Source organism: Protomyctophum bolini (genome assembly GCF_963924005.1).
Source record: "Protomyctophum bolini genome assembly, chromosome: 7".
Lineage (NCBI taxonomy): Eukaryota > Metazoa > Chordata > Actinopteri > Myctophiformes > Myctophidae > Protomyctophum > Protomyctophum bolini.
Genome location: NC_137868.1, coordinates 39,366,607 through 39,383,502, shown reverse-complemented (window position 1 = coordinate 39,383,502; position 16,896 = coordinate 39,366,607). Strand labels below are relative to the sequence as shown.

General features: G+C 44.2%; 1 protein-coding gene across 3 annotated transcripts; it reads right to left on the bottom strand.

The window, feature by feature from the left end:
• Positions 1-1,519: 1,519 nt before the first annotated feature.
• On the bottom strand, positions 1,520-16,513 carry cops7a (COP9 constitutive photomorphogenic homolog subunit 7A). Of its 3 annotated transcripts, XR_013964434.1 has the most exons (9): positions 16,421-16,513; positions 11,323-11,445; positions 9,131-9,206; positions 8,277-8,365; positions 6,698-6,900; positions 5,574-5,679; positions 5,159-5,328; positions 2,301-2,453; positions 1,520-2,193 (listed from the first exon to the last, which is right to left on the bottom strand). XR_013964434.1 is itself a non-coding variant. In XM_080769042.1 (8 exons), exons 2-8 carry the CDS (start codon positions 11,443-11,445, stop codon positions 2,154-2,156), a joined length of 807 nt encoding a protein of 268 aa, XP_080625168.1. In that variant the 5' UTR covers positions 16,421-16,513; the 3' UTR covers positions 1,520-2,153. The 3 variants fall into 3 exon arrangements, 2 of the variants coding, with proteins under 2 accessions (XP_080625168.1, XP_080625169.1); XM_080769042.1 differs by lacking the exon at positions 2,301-2,453; XM_080769043.1 differs by lacking the exon at positions 2,301-2,453 and having other exon boundaries at positions 11,323-11,453; positions 16,422-16,489.
• Positions 16,514-16,896: the final 383 nt, after the last annotated feature.

Genomic DNA, 16,896 nt, shown 5'->3' with positions numbered 1-16,896 from the left:
ATGAGGCACAAACCAGTTGACGCTGCAGCTCCGATCTATATAAACCATCACAGATGAGAGAGTGGCAAACAACGCTTAAACTGGGCATGCAACACACCACACACACAAACACACCTTTCCCAGCACACCTCTGTCCGTGTCAAACACTCATGAGGTGTACATCTGCTCCAACTCACAGGTCACATACGCGCTGACAACGGGGCAATCTGTTGAAGCACTAAAGCTCAATCACACAGACTGAAATTAACACGTCTATTTATAGACAAGAGGAAGAGGGAGACAAATGAAGGATCGGAGGAGGGGGGGGGGGGGTAAAGAGGTTGGGGCAAGAGGCTATAGGGAGGTGGGGTTGGACGTGGAGGAGGGGGCGATACAGAGGTAGGGCCAAGCGGATAGGGAGGTGGGGTTGGACGTGGAGGAGGGGGCGATACAGAGGTAGGGGCAAGCGGATAGGGAGGTGGGGTTGGACGTGGAGGAGGGGGCGATACAGAGGTAGGGGCAAGCGGATAGGGAGGTGGGGTTGGACGTGGAGGAGGGGGCGATACAGAGGTAGGGGCAAGCGGATAGGGAGGTGGGGTTGGACGTGGAGGAGGGGGCGATACAGAGGTAGGGGCAAGCGGATAGGGAGGTGGGGTTGGACGTGGAGGAGGGGGCGATACAGAGGTAGGGGCAAGCAGATAGGGAGGTGGGGTTGGACGTGGAGGAGGGGGCGATACAGAGGTAGGGGCAAGCAGATAGGGAGGTGGGGTTGGACGTGGAGGAGGGGGCGATACAGAGGTAGGGGCAAGCGGATAGGGAGGTGGGGTTGGACGTGGAGGAGGGGGCGATACAGAGGTAGGGGCAAGCAGATAGGGAGGTGGGGTTGGACGTGGAGGAGGGGGCGATACAGAGGTAGGGGCAAGCGGATAGGGAGGTGGGGTTGGAACTTGGACGTGGAGGAGGGAGTGTAAGAGGCTCATAATTTCCCCGTCTCTGGCCTTGTCTTTACCGGTGAGCTAATTGCCACCATTAATGTCACCCAGGATAGATGCAGACGGGGGGAGAGAGAGGGTAGTGACACAGAACAGACACAGCCGAGCGGAGGATGGAGAGATAGATGGGGGGGGGCAGGCAAGACCGCGGCAATTTGGAGCTGCATGATGAAGGGACGAGGGAGGGTGCCAGTTGTGTGCTTGTAAATCAGCCATTTGTGCCATTCGTCGTACGACTAAGTAGTATATAGGGCTTAAGTGATTAACATCGAAGGAGAAGCTCTGGCCAAAACATACCGATATGAAAAATCAATGCGCAGCCATGTGTGAGTGCTTGTGTGTGTGTGCGTAATGTGTAACCATGCCGCTTGAGCACAGGGGAAGTCTGGGCTCTATAATACATTAGTCTCTTTGGGGACGTGCCCTAATTAATGGCTTGACCTCCTAACGGAGAGCCCCCCCGCCCCGAGTTAACATTTAGCGGCGCACCCTCCAGAGATGCACTTTGAGGTGCGCTTAATAGAAAAATATGAAGCCAGTGACAGAGCCATTAAGTACAGGGGCTTTATTTCACATCCTGGGTTTTTATACACATCTCACCTCAGCAAAGAGAATGAAGAAGAAAAGGAAAATATTACAACTGAACAAGTTATTCACACTGAAGAGAAAGAAAGCATCGTTTAAAATTATTCCGATACAAACATACTCATCAAAAACATCCACCCGCTGCTAATTTTAATGTCTCCTGGCTAAAGACTATAGTGATTCTCCAGATGACAGTGGTTGTGGAGCTGTTCTACTCGTCTCGTCATTCTGTGTACACATTGGAAAGGCTATTTTTTTATGTATACTATGCCAGGTTATGGACAAGTGCGTGAGTCCACTGTGTGCGTGTGTGTGTGTGTGTGTGTGTGTGCGTGCATGCATGCGTATCCATCTGATTGAGATAAAGAGTGATTTAGACAGGGAGGGAGGTAATGACTAGTAAGTTCCCGGGGGAAGTGTCCCTTGTCCTTTTTGCACATGTGGGTGTGTGCGTCTGAACATTGGTCACATTAATCAGTTTTTCTCTTTAATGCGTCCATCCATTAGGATGACGGTGGTCTGTCCGTTAATTGGTGAGTGAGTGTGTCCGGTCCACCAGTGGACTCATCTCTGGGTGTCCCTTTAAAAAAAAAATCTTCAGTTGGACTTGGACCAGATCTTCCCACTGCCGCGCAGCCTGGCGGAAAACCACAGAAAGACACGCATAGTTTAGCGAAAAGGAAATGCCTGCGTTTGTTTACTTATCATTACAAGAGCCATGTTCTGCCAACAGTTTGTTTTCACCTTGTTACTAAAGGCACTTAAAGTGGGGTTTAATTTGGGGACGGGGTACAGTAGAGTGAGCAGATGTAGATGTGGGACGGGGTAGAGTGGGAGATACGTCTTCCAGACCACAACAGAAGATGTTGTCCTGCAGAGGCGTCATTTCAGAAAAAACTAGAGGGGTGGCAAAACAAAAACAAAAATAAAAAGTGACGCAGCAGGCTACATTTATCATAGCAGACATAAGACAACATGTGTCTTTATATAACACCGTTTATAAAAACATCTTCAAACGTATTATGTATTACCAACATGACATTGACATGGGGTGATGATATAGCATACAAAACAGTTCAATCTAAACCTGCTATGAGGCAATACCACCAACATACCCTAAGGCGAGATTAGTTGCAGAACATTTCCATATAGAGCACTGAACAACATACTGTAGTGTAGGCTACTGTATAATATACACTTGAAGCTGCACCACGCACAAGACCCGGCCACACACAGCTCATCCAATACAAAAGTACACACCAATAACACACTTCTATAAAAAGATTGTGCCGAGTGTTGCTATTTTCAATGTCGTATTAACCAGAAGGAAAGTTAAACCTAGAGTATGTGTGCTACACGGATAGCACCGCGCCCTAAACCGGCACACAAAATGTCCACTTATAAATCCAGGGGTTTAACGTTTTTTGGCTGGGGACCCCCCGGAAATGCTTTGGCCATGTCTCGCAACCCCCGCCCCCCTAGTGTGGGAAATCTATTAATAATTATAGAAAATAAATCATAAATAAATACCTAAACCAGAAAGTACTATGTAAACTCTTAATTTCCATTTCCCAGCGATTCAGTTGCAATAATTTGGTGACCCCCAGGTTTGAGTTGTGCAGCTCAAACTGACTGGAGAAAGTGTTGTCTCTGTCAGTCTGATTATAGGGAAGCTTTGAAATCTGCTCAATCTACTCATTATGCATGACATCCTGTTATTTTACGTTTGCCACAATGTACCAATTAACCAGCTGCCAATCAGGTTTCGACAGGTCCCCGATTGGACGATGGAGGAGGTGGCATTGAAGAAACTCTTAGAAGGAATAATGCAGCCCTTTTTTGTTCCCTGATCATTCCTTTAAAAGTTTAAAGAGTGGCACATTAACATTTGTGTTTTCAGGATGACATCCACGCATAATGAGTTGGAGGTGATGATTACAACGCTTTCTTTTTTATCAGTCTGACAGAGACGCACTTTCTCAAGTCAGTTGGAGCTAGAAGGACATTTTGTGTGATGGTTTAGGCTGAGATGCCATGTTTTTTATCCTTACAGAATATCATTGTAAGAACATTCAGGTTTGGGATACGACTAGGTTCAAAGTGCTCTACAGTCTACACCTAGCCTGATCGATCATTCAGTGCCATTAAGTCTGGTGGGATCCATTCTGTACACCATGCTGGTAATTGCAGCACCATTACCCTCCCCGAGTCTCGCAGTAATGATGTCACCAGTGTGCCCTGGTTGTGCTTTGACATCACTCTCTTATATATAAAAAAAAAAGAAGAATGTCAACTAACTGAGTATCGATTGCATTTACAACGTTGTAATCGAGATCAAAAGACCTTGGGACTACTCGGTTCGCAACCTGCCTACCAATGACATCATCAATGGGCCTTTCTTTTCCTGGAAAGTAGGCATGCTGAAATAGAGGCCATTGTTCTCTTGCATCTCTTAAATCTTGTTTGAAATGGCCAAACGCCAATGATGTCATCGGTAGGCAGTTTTCGGAGCTGTCCACAGCCTACCTCTAAGACGGAGTGAGTAGACACTACTATAGACAGAAATGGCACCATCTTATAATGACCGTGTTTCTGGTGAGAACAGACCGATTATTTAAAAAAGATGGTAGAAAATGGGTGACGTGCCTTTTAAGGCAAGCTATAATGAATTTTATCATCTCGGATGCCTCAAGTGTTTACTTATAACGGGAATTAAAAGCCTGTGTGCTCTTATCGACAACCCAGTGATGAGGACAACAAAAGCCAAACAACTTGACAGTCAAATCATTTAATTGAATCACCAGAATGGGAAACGATTCTTTTAGGTAAAACGCAAGTTGTTCGTGTACCCAGTGACATCTTAGGACAGATGTGAAATTCACGCATGGCAATTGGCGCTGGATAAAAGTGTAATGGAGCGAGATGGACCCTGATAGCAGGGGTTACTGTACCACTGCAAAGCCACGCAGTGTCTCATAATGAAGCGACGCTATGCGGACTCACGCCTGCATAAACCACTTATGGCGGCAGCTGGCTTTTTAATGTTTATTTGTGGTTGAATTGACATTGCACTCCAAGAGCACATCAAACTAAATGGCTCTAATTCGGTGTCTAGGCCCCCGGCCTTTATCGAGCCGTCACTGTTGATTCATGTTGTCTTTTGTTTTCATTTTTCAATTCAGAGACACGTACTGTATATAATGAATAATGAGAAGTGTCTGGCCTCAGACTGCCACAGAAAATCCGATTTAGTACTGAAGTGACATTATGCAATGAAGCGCCGACACAACAGGTAGTTTGACCAGGGCCAAGGTCAAAGATGCTTTCTAATCGTGCTGCTAAAGTTTCATTTATACAGTTCGTCACAGAACTGCTGTTCAAGCTAGCAATGCATCATGACATTTTTATTGGTTTGCACAGGCAGCATACAGAACATTGTAGATTAGGCATTTTGGCACATTACTTGCTTTAGCATTATACAGTGGAAAATGGAAACACTTTCCCTTTCATAAAGAACTTTTCTAGAATATGCACCCAGTAAAATCACTAGAAGAAACTCGAGTAGCGCTCACATCCTCTTAAGTTATATTCACACCACCTACCCTTTGACCTTTGAACTCTTTTTGCCTGGTTGTCTCGGTTCCTGAGAGGAGGCGGGGTCCCGTGGCTCTGCTGGCTGGTCTGCATCCTGATTGGACGCAGCACCGGCGGGGGCGGGCCCGGAAGACGGCGAGGCCGAGCTGGCCTTTAACGTTTTCTGTAGATTAGAAACCTGAGGGAGGAGAGAACGAGGTACATGATGCTTTATTACAGTTTGCCCTCAAACCATTAGCAGAGGGAGAGAGAGAGAGAAAAAGAGGCAATTTCAAGTTGGGAAGAAAAGTGAAATACCATGTGTAGCTTGGGGGCGAGAATAAAAAATAAAAAAGAATGATCAGGAGAGAGGGAAGAGGGGAAAATCTTAGCACTATATCAAGCATTTCCTCTGGGGGGACGATGTTGAAGAAAGGAACTGACCTCTGTCTCAACCTGGACCTTGACCTTCAGCTGGCTCTCTCTGTAACTGTTTGCTCTCTGTACCTGCTCCTCAATGCCACACAGCACCGCCTCACACCCCGTACACCTGAGATGGGTGGGGGAGAGACAGACAGATGCTAAACATGCATCATAATAGGAGCAAATTGGGTGAACAGTCTGTGAAAGTACCAGGCGTAGAATTTGCTATTATCTCAGCTATTTGATGTACAACAAAGTATATACGGTTGAAGCGATAAACACGATGGCCGTGATGTGCAGTCAGTAGGTTCAGTGAGTTGATATTACTTGCAGCTAACCGATAGGTTAGCTGCAAGTAATATCAAAGCCATTTCATTGTGCTTTTGTATACCCATATCATCCTACAATAGCCTTTCACTTGTTGTATTCTTAAGATATGGAAATAAGCCTACTTAGCGCTTGGAATTATGCTTTTACATTGCTCCCAAGTCCGTATTACACTGCCAGGGCTGCAGCTCAAGGAATAGGGCTATAAATGTCATACTGTAAATGCCATAAGAATACATTAATACAATTTTTAAGGCTTCAGTGTCTAAATCAGTCTCTGTAGTAGGATGATATGGGTATATAAAACCACAGTTATATGGCTTTGATATTGCTTGCAGCCAAAAGCTCACACCTCAAGAAGCTGACAAAGATAACACTCTCTCGGAAAATAATCTATACCTCTTACATAAATAAACGTGATATTAAGCCTATTAATTTACACGTTCACACGGTTGGAATTCTCTTGCCAGCCGTCCTCCCAGCATTTGGTAGGTGCCCAACTGTGTTGCTTTTAGCCTAGATTATGCATTTGAATTTTGGAAAATTTCTAATATTATAGTTTGCTATTACAGTTGGTTTTCTTTTGTGAAATATTCCACTCTGCTGACAGCAGATTTGTCTGTGTTTGCGATTGGTAATATGTTACCTTTTATGTAAACCTCTAATCCTGGGTACATTGAACATAGTACAGTACAGGCACACAGTTCCTCTCCCTTAAACACACAGGTTCCTGACCAATCGTGTTGACTACACAAGCCTTTGTATACAAAATGTTGGTCTATGCACGCGCACACACACACACACACACACACACTGACCACTCCTGCAGTGTGTTGACTATGCTGGGCAGCTCATTGGGGCCCAGGTCTCGGCCCACGCTGCAGTCCACCTCCACCTGCTGGTTGCGCTGGTCCAACTTGCCCTGGATGATGTCGCAGTACACGGCGTCAATCAGCAGGTCCTCCAGCTCGCGCACGTTCTTCAGCTCCAACTGCTGCAGCAGCAGAGAATACGGCAGGCACTGGAGACACAGGGGAAGCACAAGTGAGCGAGTGTGTACACATGTACACACACACACACACGAACAGAAGAGCGGGCACATAGAGCGGGCGTTCACATACTACAGAAAAAGTGACACGATTAGGCTATAATCTCCATCCACTCTTTATTGCCTCGGTAAACAGGCAGAGAATTCGATTATATTCCGAGGGGTCCTCGGGAAAATGATAAAACTGTTGCAGTGAAATTGCTCATTTGCCTAAATGTCACTGTGAAAGACAGAGAGAGAGAGAGAGAGAGAGACATTGCTCTGGCAAAGTAAACGTATGTTTGAATTGAGAGTGAGTGAGCCGAAGAGAAAAAGGGCCGAAAGGGATGGGTTTGGGTGTGGGGGGGGGGGGGGTATTGTAGGAAAGACTTTGAAATGTAATAAGCTCTTATTGGGGCAATTAAGGAATACGAGTCTACATGCATGGAAATGTAAAGATGTGGAGATGTTCAGAACAAAACAGAGGACAGGAAGGGTGGAGGCAGGCCGCTGGTGGAGAGGCTAGATTAAAGGTGATGCAAGGAGACGGAGCTGGAGAGAATAAATGAATCAATTATTAAAAGCGAGGAAGAGAAGAGCAGCGGGGCAAGAGAAGAGAGGGAATGCAGAGAGAGGAGGAGGATGAGAACAAAGACTTTTTTCGGGAGGAAAAAGCATGGCAAACGATCTGAGTGTTTGAACACAGGATGGAATAGGTGCCGATAACGAGGAGATCTGAGAAAGGACGCCACGAGAGGAAGTAAAGGCGCGTGTTGGCTTTCTTTTTTTCCCCCTCCAAGACACGGTTCTTGACAGGAAAGGTTAGTCCCGTCGCCATGGTTCCAATCAAGCCGATACAAAAATAGCAGAGAGTGCCGACATCATAAGCTTGAGCTCACAAGAATTCCTTTCCTTTTAATTTGAACGGTAACACAAATCAAGAGAATACTTCATAAGGCAACATACAGCAGTTTCCTGCATCATTAATAATAACGATGCCTTTCATTAGCCACATTGGGATTTGATGTGTGCTTTCTGCTGGGAAACATTTATTATTCTCTGAAAACAAAAACTAAAAAGAAGAAAGAAAACTAAATAAAAAGCCTAAACGCAACATTCATACAAAAACGAGTTTAGATGAGACCCATCGATTTTCTGTGAGAAACACTTCCCACTCAGAGAAACAATTGAAGATATTAACTTACTATTTACACCTAGAGGCAGTTAGTTGGCTCATATGCTCAGAGTACTGTATTTTTAGTGCCTCAAGGACATTTTGACAGGGCTGCAGCGATGATTGAACCTCAAAAAGAAGCCTTTCCATTACAGAGGCCTGTCACTCAAACCGCTGGGCCAGCTCCCATGCCTACCTTGAGGTTGGATGCCAAGCTGATGATGGACAGGTGGCGAAGCTTGTTCCTCTGTGCCGGGGTCAACTCAGGAAGAGAGGCGGCCCTTTCTGGAGCAAAGAGAGAAGACTGTCAGAGAGACCGGGCTATATGTTACGAGGTGTCGAGCTGTCACACGTGACCAGCGGTAGTAGTACGGCGGCCGTCGCTTTGAGGGGATGACATTAAATAATGACGACGCGCATGGGCGCGGGCGCCAATGCATGCTGTCAGGGAGCATGGGGGCTCTCTAGTGACTATAGCGGTGGCAGCAGGCCAGGAGGCAGCTCTGACAGCTCCTCTTGGGCTCTACTACAACACGCTGTTGTAAAATTAATGTGCTCCCTGTTGGCGTGATTTTTTTTTGGGCGGGGGGACGACAAAATACACTCTGCTCTTTTTTTTCCCCCTCCAGGCTACCTTTTATTATTATTATTATTATCGCTATTATCAGCATACAGTTAGCTATAAATAATAACCCACCCCGAGTCCTGTTGAAGCTACATGATATATTATATCGAAACCGGTTTCACTGCAGTGAGATTAGTTTGTTGTCCTTCGGGGGTGCTGCCACCTCGTTTCGGCTCAACCAACTGGGTGACAACTCATTGAGTTATGACCTGCCCACCCCCACCCACCCACCCGTGATTGGCTCTGTAAAATTACCTGGCTGCGGGTATCTCAGCAGATGCCTGCTTTTTGGTACCTCGGAGACAATGTGCCCCTGCCTGGCAGCCATAGAGACACACAGCTAATAATAAAAAATACGAAAAAATGTTGCGGAGGTCCCCACACTATTACTTATTTACACTGTGCTGCTGGTGCCACTGACATACCTTTGTAGTCGCTATAGGTTCCATAAGCAAAGAGGTTGAGGAGCTGGTACACTGGGGCATGGGGACCCGTCTCCAACTGGGGTCCAGAGAGGAATGGGAGAAACAGGGAAGGGAGGGATAGAGTGAGAGAGATGTGCGTGTGTGTGTGTGTGTGTGTGTGTGTGTGTGTGATAGAGGGAGAGAGAGGGGAACGAGAAAGAGGGAGTGGGCAAGGAAAAGAAAGAAGGGATGGGAGAGGGAGGGAGAGAAGCACAGTCAGTGTCAGGTCACTGCAGAACGGATGGTTTTATCTTCTGACCACCGTGTTCGATTCCGAGGACGAGTCTGGTTGAGAGAACTTTAAGGGACAGAAAGAGAGTGTATGTACGCGTAAGTCTGTTCGAATCTGGGACACAAGGGATGTGATTATATACACATTGTGTGTGGGGTAGGGGTTAAACAGTTTTTTGGTCAGGGCCGATACCAATACTGATCACTAGTGATCAAAGAGACCAATAACCGATAATACATTTTACAGTATAAAAAAACCTAATAGTTTTTGAATTTTAAGATTTTTTTTGTTTGCTTTTTCGGCCTACATTTGGTAGTATACAGTAGACTAAGAGGAAATGGGGAGTGACACGCAATCGATAGATCATCAGGATGGGGACTGGAAGCCTAGATGACCGGTCCCCTATGCCAGCTGTCCAGGCAGACCAGTTTTTGTTTTTTATTGTGTGATGTGGCCAAAACCTTGCTTTGTTGAACATGAGAGAGCCTCAACAGCCATGCTATCCATTAGGCTGAGAGTCCTGACTGTCACTTAATAATTGCCGGTCCACCTCCAGGTCAATCTATCTTAAAGGTGAATTCCATGCTAGAAGGCTTTCTTAGATTTATTTGTAGTCGTTACGTCCCCACCAAAGAGGTCCAGGTGTTATTTTGTGCAAAAGTGCATTATTGGCCATTTCCCATACCATAGCATAAGCCCTCAATGGGGGTTGGGTTTTTGTGCCAATTCGCTTATTTCCATCGAAATTAGTAAAGTGTGCTGCTTGGGATACCATTTACATTATACACCCCAATACCCCATTCAATTCAATGCAATTCAATGCAATTCATTCAGGGCTTACGGTAGGGGAAATAGCCAATAATGCGCTTTTGCACAAAATAACACCTGGACCTCTTTGGTGGAGACATAACTACAAATAAAGGTAAGACAGCCTTCTAGCATGGAATTCTCCTTCAACCCATTTTGGGCGGGAACCCCTTTTGGTGTAAGCATTACGTTATGCTTTAGCTATTGAAAAATAGCAGATCTACAAGCTGGTGGCACGCTACGAGCTTGTACTGTAGGTCTGCTATTTTTGAAAAATCGAAGAACGACTGACATAGAAACATAGCTTTTTCAGAGAACTGTCAGGATGTAGAAGACATTCTTAGAATCTGATCTCAGGTCAAAATGTGTTAAGGCCAGGCTAGCTCATTAGACCGTTTGTTGTGACATTGTCTATTTGGGGTTGTTTGGGGTTTAAACCAGAAAACAGAGCCCATGGATATCATGTTTTCAAGAGTTGCACCAGTGAAGAGTCTCAACCCACAAAACTTAAATCATTCTCTCCCTCTCTCTCTCTCTCTCTCTCTCAGAGAGTGGTTGCTGTACGAGTGCATGCATCACTAAATTGACAATTTCATGATTGTATTTGCAGATTCTGATAATTACACAACTGTTGAATATTACATCCAATAATAGAGGGTATGCGCATCATGCGTCATCATGAAACCCGGCACTTCGGAACTTATGCAGGAATGCCTAACGAGTGGCAACAAACTACTTTCTAGTTTCTATCCTAATCACAGCCCATGCATCCAAACAGAAAAGTCCTATCTGATTGCATTAACCAACGTTAAACAATGTTAAACTCACTTTGCCACTCGATTTGCCATTCACTTTATACATGCGTACCGCTATATACACTGGACTGAAAATGGGTCAATCCCTAGTGTGTGTGTGTGTGTGTGTGTGTGTGTGTGTGTGTGTGTGTGAGAGAGAGTAACAGATCAGTGGTGTGCGAGAAAATGGAGTGTGTGTCAGACTGTGTGTGGTAGTGGTGGGAGTAATAGCGAGTGTGTATGAGAAGGAGATTATGACTGTATGAGGGTGTGTGTGTGTGTGTGTGTGTGTGTGTGTGTGTGTGTGCGTGTTACTGCACCTCTCTGACATTGGGCAGCTCCAGGATGTCGGAGAAGACGTAGAGGCCTGGAGTCTCCAGCAGAGAGCTGACAGCCTGGGCCAGAGCCGGGCCAGACAGAGACAAGAGTTGCTCGCCCTCCATCTGACACCAGGGGGGTAAACAGAGGACAGAGAGAGATACACCATAACAGCTTAGATTGTATCAGCACTGTACGGGCTAACCCACCAGAGGTTAGATTGATATTTTTTACTAGCCATATTCTCTATGGTACAACATTACAAGTTTAAACTTGATTGGTTTACTTTAAACTTGGCATTTCTGTTTTCTTTCCACCATGTTCTTGTTGAGCTTGTCGAGAAAACGTGTTGGTTTTCAATACGGTGGGGAAGAAATAACAGTTTTCTAATCAGAATCATCTTTATTGTCACAACAGTGGGTGAAATTAGTTTTTTTGCGCAAGCTCCATCGTGTTGATCGTTTCCAGGAAGAGAAAGAAAAGAAGAGGTGGGGGACAAGTGGGGGAAAAAAAGGAATAAAAAAATGACAAAATATCTACATATTTAAAGTACAGTACACATAGCATATGATTATCCGTCCAAACATTAGAGTAACACATTAGAGTGAAAGCCATTATGTCAAACTCCAGGCAGGAGGTTGAAAATAATGGCTTTTGTGTTGATGGCCATTCTGATTACTGTGGCAACTGAATCTGTGACCACCAGTGACGGCAGTGAGGATTGCGTGTCAGAATGAGATTTAGTGTGTATATCACGGATTTTTCTACTGGCATTAAAATGACGAATTAAAACATATGAATAGTGCAGGCAGAAGGCACAATCCACTGTTAATTAGGCTGGCCATAAGCCAGTTACGCAAGTAGCCTGCTTCTTTTTCCGTTTCACTTTTTAATGTTTTATTGTATTTTAACATTTTCTTAAAATGGGAGATTCCATGAAAAGCCATTCTACAATCCAACAACTCCTCAATTGAGTAGTATATCGATTTACTGGGACAGCACTGTGTGCTGTCCCAGTTATTACTGTGTGAGTAATAACTTTTTCATGCTTGCCAAGCCACTGAACAACCACTAATGCCCTGCAGAAAAGGACACTGGAAAAGGAGCCCAAGGCCAGACCTTAGCTTAGACAGCACTAAAACACATATTGTAGAATTCAGTTAATGCACCAGAGAAACATTAAGAGCCACTCGACTCTTTCCATTATGCACATTTTCACCTTAAAATTGCCCTGATGTCTACTAAATTAAACTTTACGTACTGTCAAATGTAGTGGATGCCAGACAATTAAATCCTAAATGCCAAGGTCTTTTTCTTTTTACCTTCAAATTATATAGAAAGTCACAAGAAAGCCTAAACTGGAATATGCACATCATGCTTGGTTCTAGAAGTACACATGGATTAATGCAATATAAAATGACTGAAAATGTTTGGATGACCAAGTCCTAATGTGCAATTTGTGAAACAGTATGACACACTGGCGCTGTGGCGCTGTGATTGCTAAACAATTAACACAGTATGTACAATTATGATGTTGTTCTACATACCAGGTGAAAATAAATCACAGATTGAGGCTTCAACCTTTGCTTTTACGAAATATCCGATACTAATAACCCACTACCCGCCAGGATTCATTAATTACTTCACATCGTACTGCCAGAATTCTTCCCTGTTCAACTCTTATTTTGAAGAGGCAAAAATCCAAATGATGCAAATTCACACAAAGGTGGGTAGTAGTAGGTTAAGATTTATGGAAGATGCTTCTGAACATATTGCTAGTTTGACCACTTAAAATGCTCTAATATTTGAGAGCTTGTAGATCAGCTATTTTCAGTGTGCAACACAGCAGAGCATGTCTGCTATGTTGCACACTGAAAATAGCTCATATGGAATACAAATTATTGAAATCAGTCGTGATGACTGATTTCTCTACGTACTCCACGAGTACATATACGTTATTACGTTTAATCCATATCCAATCCATATAGGAATTATATACAGTAATTATATAGAGTAATTCATTTGGAATAAATCCAACATTGCCATATCAACAATTAGTGAAAGTTTGGCTTCATGGGCACCGACAGTCGAATTGTTAAAGCGCATAGTACCACATCACATAGGCAACACCGTCCTACGCTGTAGAGTCGACGCTATCATTTTTTGGGGTGGCGGCAGTTGTGGGATTTTGGGGGTTAGTACCGCTCAAGGAAATGACGTTGACGCTTTACAAATCTGTTTACATCTCCGAGAATGAAACAAGTGTTGCGATTGGTCGAAAAAATATATTCGTAACTATCCGGGGAAAATACATCTGACGGATGTTCCGTCCAGACACTTCCGCTGATAGCGTCTCAGCCTTAGGTTGTGACCAGGCTTTTCTCTTGGCAGATGAGTAAGCCTGGGACCGAGCCACCGAGGCTACATAGGCTCTGATGATGCTTCACGGGCAGAGAGTTCCCGGCGAACCATTTGCTTCATGTCACTCACGCCCTTATACTCCCACCTCGTTTCCCGTCTAATCTCCTGACTATGGAAGAGTTATCTAGACTTACTCCATGAATAGTTGGAGCAAGCAGCTCCACAAGTATACACACACACCATTATGAAAAATACACAAGGATGGTACATTGGTACAGCCATCTCTCTATTTGTATCTAAAGAGCGTCAGAATGTTGTCAGTGTGAGGATGATTTCTTCTGTTTACTGGACTATTATGCTGACCTCTCTTGCACTTGGCTCACTCTTTGGTAAACCTTGAGTATAAGAGCACATACTTTTCTATGGCCCTATGAACCTGAGCACAGCCCGAGATCCAGGGGTTGGTTGTTGTTGCCTTCTGCAGCCCAGACAACTTTGTTACAGCTTTGTTATGTTCCGGTCACCTTGTTTCAAAGAGCGCTATACAAATAAACAACACACTGTATGCCCATAGGATTATTAAAGACTGCACCATTCCAACCCTGAACCGTTTCAGATGCTACAGCAAGCTCTACAGCAGCCTCAAGCCATCTTTTTCCTTCGGCAACCAGGCTCATGAACAATGTACACCAACACAACAGTCTCTGCCTGTCACAAACACACACAGTGCAAGCATGTAGGCTTGGTTTATGAGATCCACTAGACCACTGCACTAAGATACCCATTACCTGTCACAATACTTCCTTACTGTCAATGAAGTCCACAATCACAACACCAGAGGGAGGTCCAACAAACAACGTGCAACCCAGATTAGGCTCAAACAAGGGTAGGGATTATTAATTAATTTCGCTCCTACGCCACTAAAATGTGGAACTCCCTACCAACAGCCATTAAGACATGTGAATCCCTAAGACTCCTTTAAAACCTCTTAAACCCCAGGGGGACCAGGAGGGAAAATCAAAAATATCTGAGTTGGAACCTGAGACCTTGACCAGCCCCGTTTACCCGCTGAGAGCTGTTCATGAGGTGGAAAGCCGCTGCCCCTGCCGGCGGGGGATTGGGGCTTAAGAGGTTACCAATCTCAAAGAGCACTTACGGATGCCTGCAATTCGAAACTGGCCCCTGTAAAAAAGTCCATACTGTACATGTGTTTCCCTTTTACTTTCTTTAACCGTCTGTGTGTATATTTGTACTTCTTTAAATGTTTCAATGACTTAAAAATGGAGGACCCTGATGTAAACAAGTCTTGGTGCTTTTTCTGGTTTTATCCTCATAGCAGTTTTTGTATTGACCTGTACTTTCGTTGAAATGTACCCATTCTACATACTGTGATCAAACAGAGACCTAATGGGCCTACATGGTCATGGTCGGTAGTATATTCTCTAGTATTTCTCTATTGACAACACTCAAACTGCTCAAACAGTGGACTGGAAACACTGTGGTTACACTGGGGCAGCCGCCTGAATGGCCCTTATTTAATATCATCCTGGAAGACACCAACCCCATTAAGGAGGAAATGCATGACTGGCTGAGAGTCCTAACAACATTATGCAAAGAGTGGTAGTTGTTTAGTTGAGGAGGAAAATATGCCATCCAAGTCAGTAATCAAATACAGAATCTGGAATCCTTACCTTGTGGGTGTGATGCTGTTAGTTTTACATTGTCCCAAACTCACAATGAGTACATTGCTTGTCTAATTTCATGATTTACTATTATCAATCATAAATACCGGTAATACAGTACAATACAGACAGTTGAAAGTGTGAATGCCAGTGCTGAGTGCATGATAACATAGTGTCATATTGATAAACAAAATTTGCATATGGTGTAAGTGTAAGAGCCAAGAGGGTAAAAGAGCAGTACAATAGTCTCCAGAAATGAATAACTGCGAATTTATTATTATGATAAATAAACAAACAATACAGAGGTGTACTGTACTGTGTAACTATGTAAATAATAGAGTTGCAATTTTACACTCAATTCCTTATTCCATTTCCACCACGAATCAGCATGCAACAATGTGAGGCAGAAACTCTACCATTAAATGTGGAGTTTAATAGTGTATATTATTCATATAGCTCTGTGCCACCAGAGCAATCTTGAAAGAGCATTTGTGGCAGGATTCCAAGACATTCATTTAATTTTCATTTTCATAAGCTAATGTGTGAAGTTTGATAAATAAAAACAGACCATTGCAATAAGTGGTCACAGATGGTCAAGAAGAGCACAGAGAACGTTGAAGTCAAATTAAATGAGACGTGTATGGGTGTATGTATGACTCGGTGAGTGTTGCTGAGCCAAATAAATCCCCTGCCCGGCGTTTACGTGCCAGTAGTAGTAGTACTAGGAAATATCTTTTGGCAAACGTTGCTCAAATAAACGACTTCAACAGGCATGTACCAGCAAAAGGCAGAGCGCGGTAACAAATCCACATTCACAGAAAACAGTTTAGTCGTGCATATATTAATGTGTCATGCACGCTACCTATTAGCCCGGTGGCTAACAAGTACCGCAAAGGCTTGAGCCAAAAGGCTGGGCCTCTTCTCTCTTTAAGCTTTTCTAGCGGTAATATTCACAACGCTGTATTGTATAAACGACCGTTGATAGTGGCTCGGATGCACATTTTATTCAAAAGAACACATATAATGCAGAGAGGACGATAAACATATTATTTTTTACCTTATTCTGTCTGTTTGTGGTTGATAGCCTCTATCTCGGTTCCGCTGTCACGACGGTCACAGGCTGCACGTTTGACAACAACAACAGAGCGTGCTCTCTGATTGGACTAAAGTGGAATGGGGGCGGGGTGCGTTAGCTGCCAGTCAGGGGAATACTGCTAATAGTGCCTCCCTGCGGTGATGTCGTCTACTGCAGGGTTCTCAACCTGGGGGTCGCGACCCCTCGGGGGCCGGAGGGTTGTCCCGAAATTATTTTGGGGGGTCCCCAAATTATTAAAAAATAAATAAATGCAACTGAATGACTGGAAAAGGGAAATGTATAGCTTACAATGTAGTACACACTACATGCAGTCCATGCATAAACTTTCCTTAATGATTATATCTGGTTTCAGTATTTATTGTCTCCACCAGGCCGAAGGCATGGGGAGAGACTCAGAGTATGTTTTGCACTCCGTCCGTCCGTGTGTGTGGTGCGTG

What these genes read in the sequence shown, in the direction of transcription:
- cops7a (XM_080769042.1), bottom strand. Translation starts at nt 11,445, where the DNA reads ATGGAGGGCGAGCAACTCTTGTCTCTGTCTGGCCCGGCTCTGGCCCAG. An exon ending in AGCTGCCCAATGTCAGAGAG is followed by an intron (nt 9,207 to 11,322) that starts GTGCAGTAACAC and finishes TCTGGACCCCAG; the next exon opens with TTGGAGACGGGTCCCCATGC. An exon ending in AGGTCCAGGTTGAGACAGAG is followed by an intron (nt 5,329 to 5,573) that starts GTCAGTTCCTTT and finishes CTCCTCCCTCAG; the next exon opens with GTTTCTAATCTACAGAAAAC.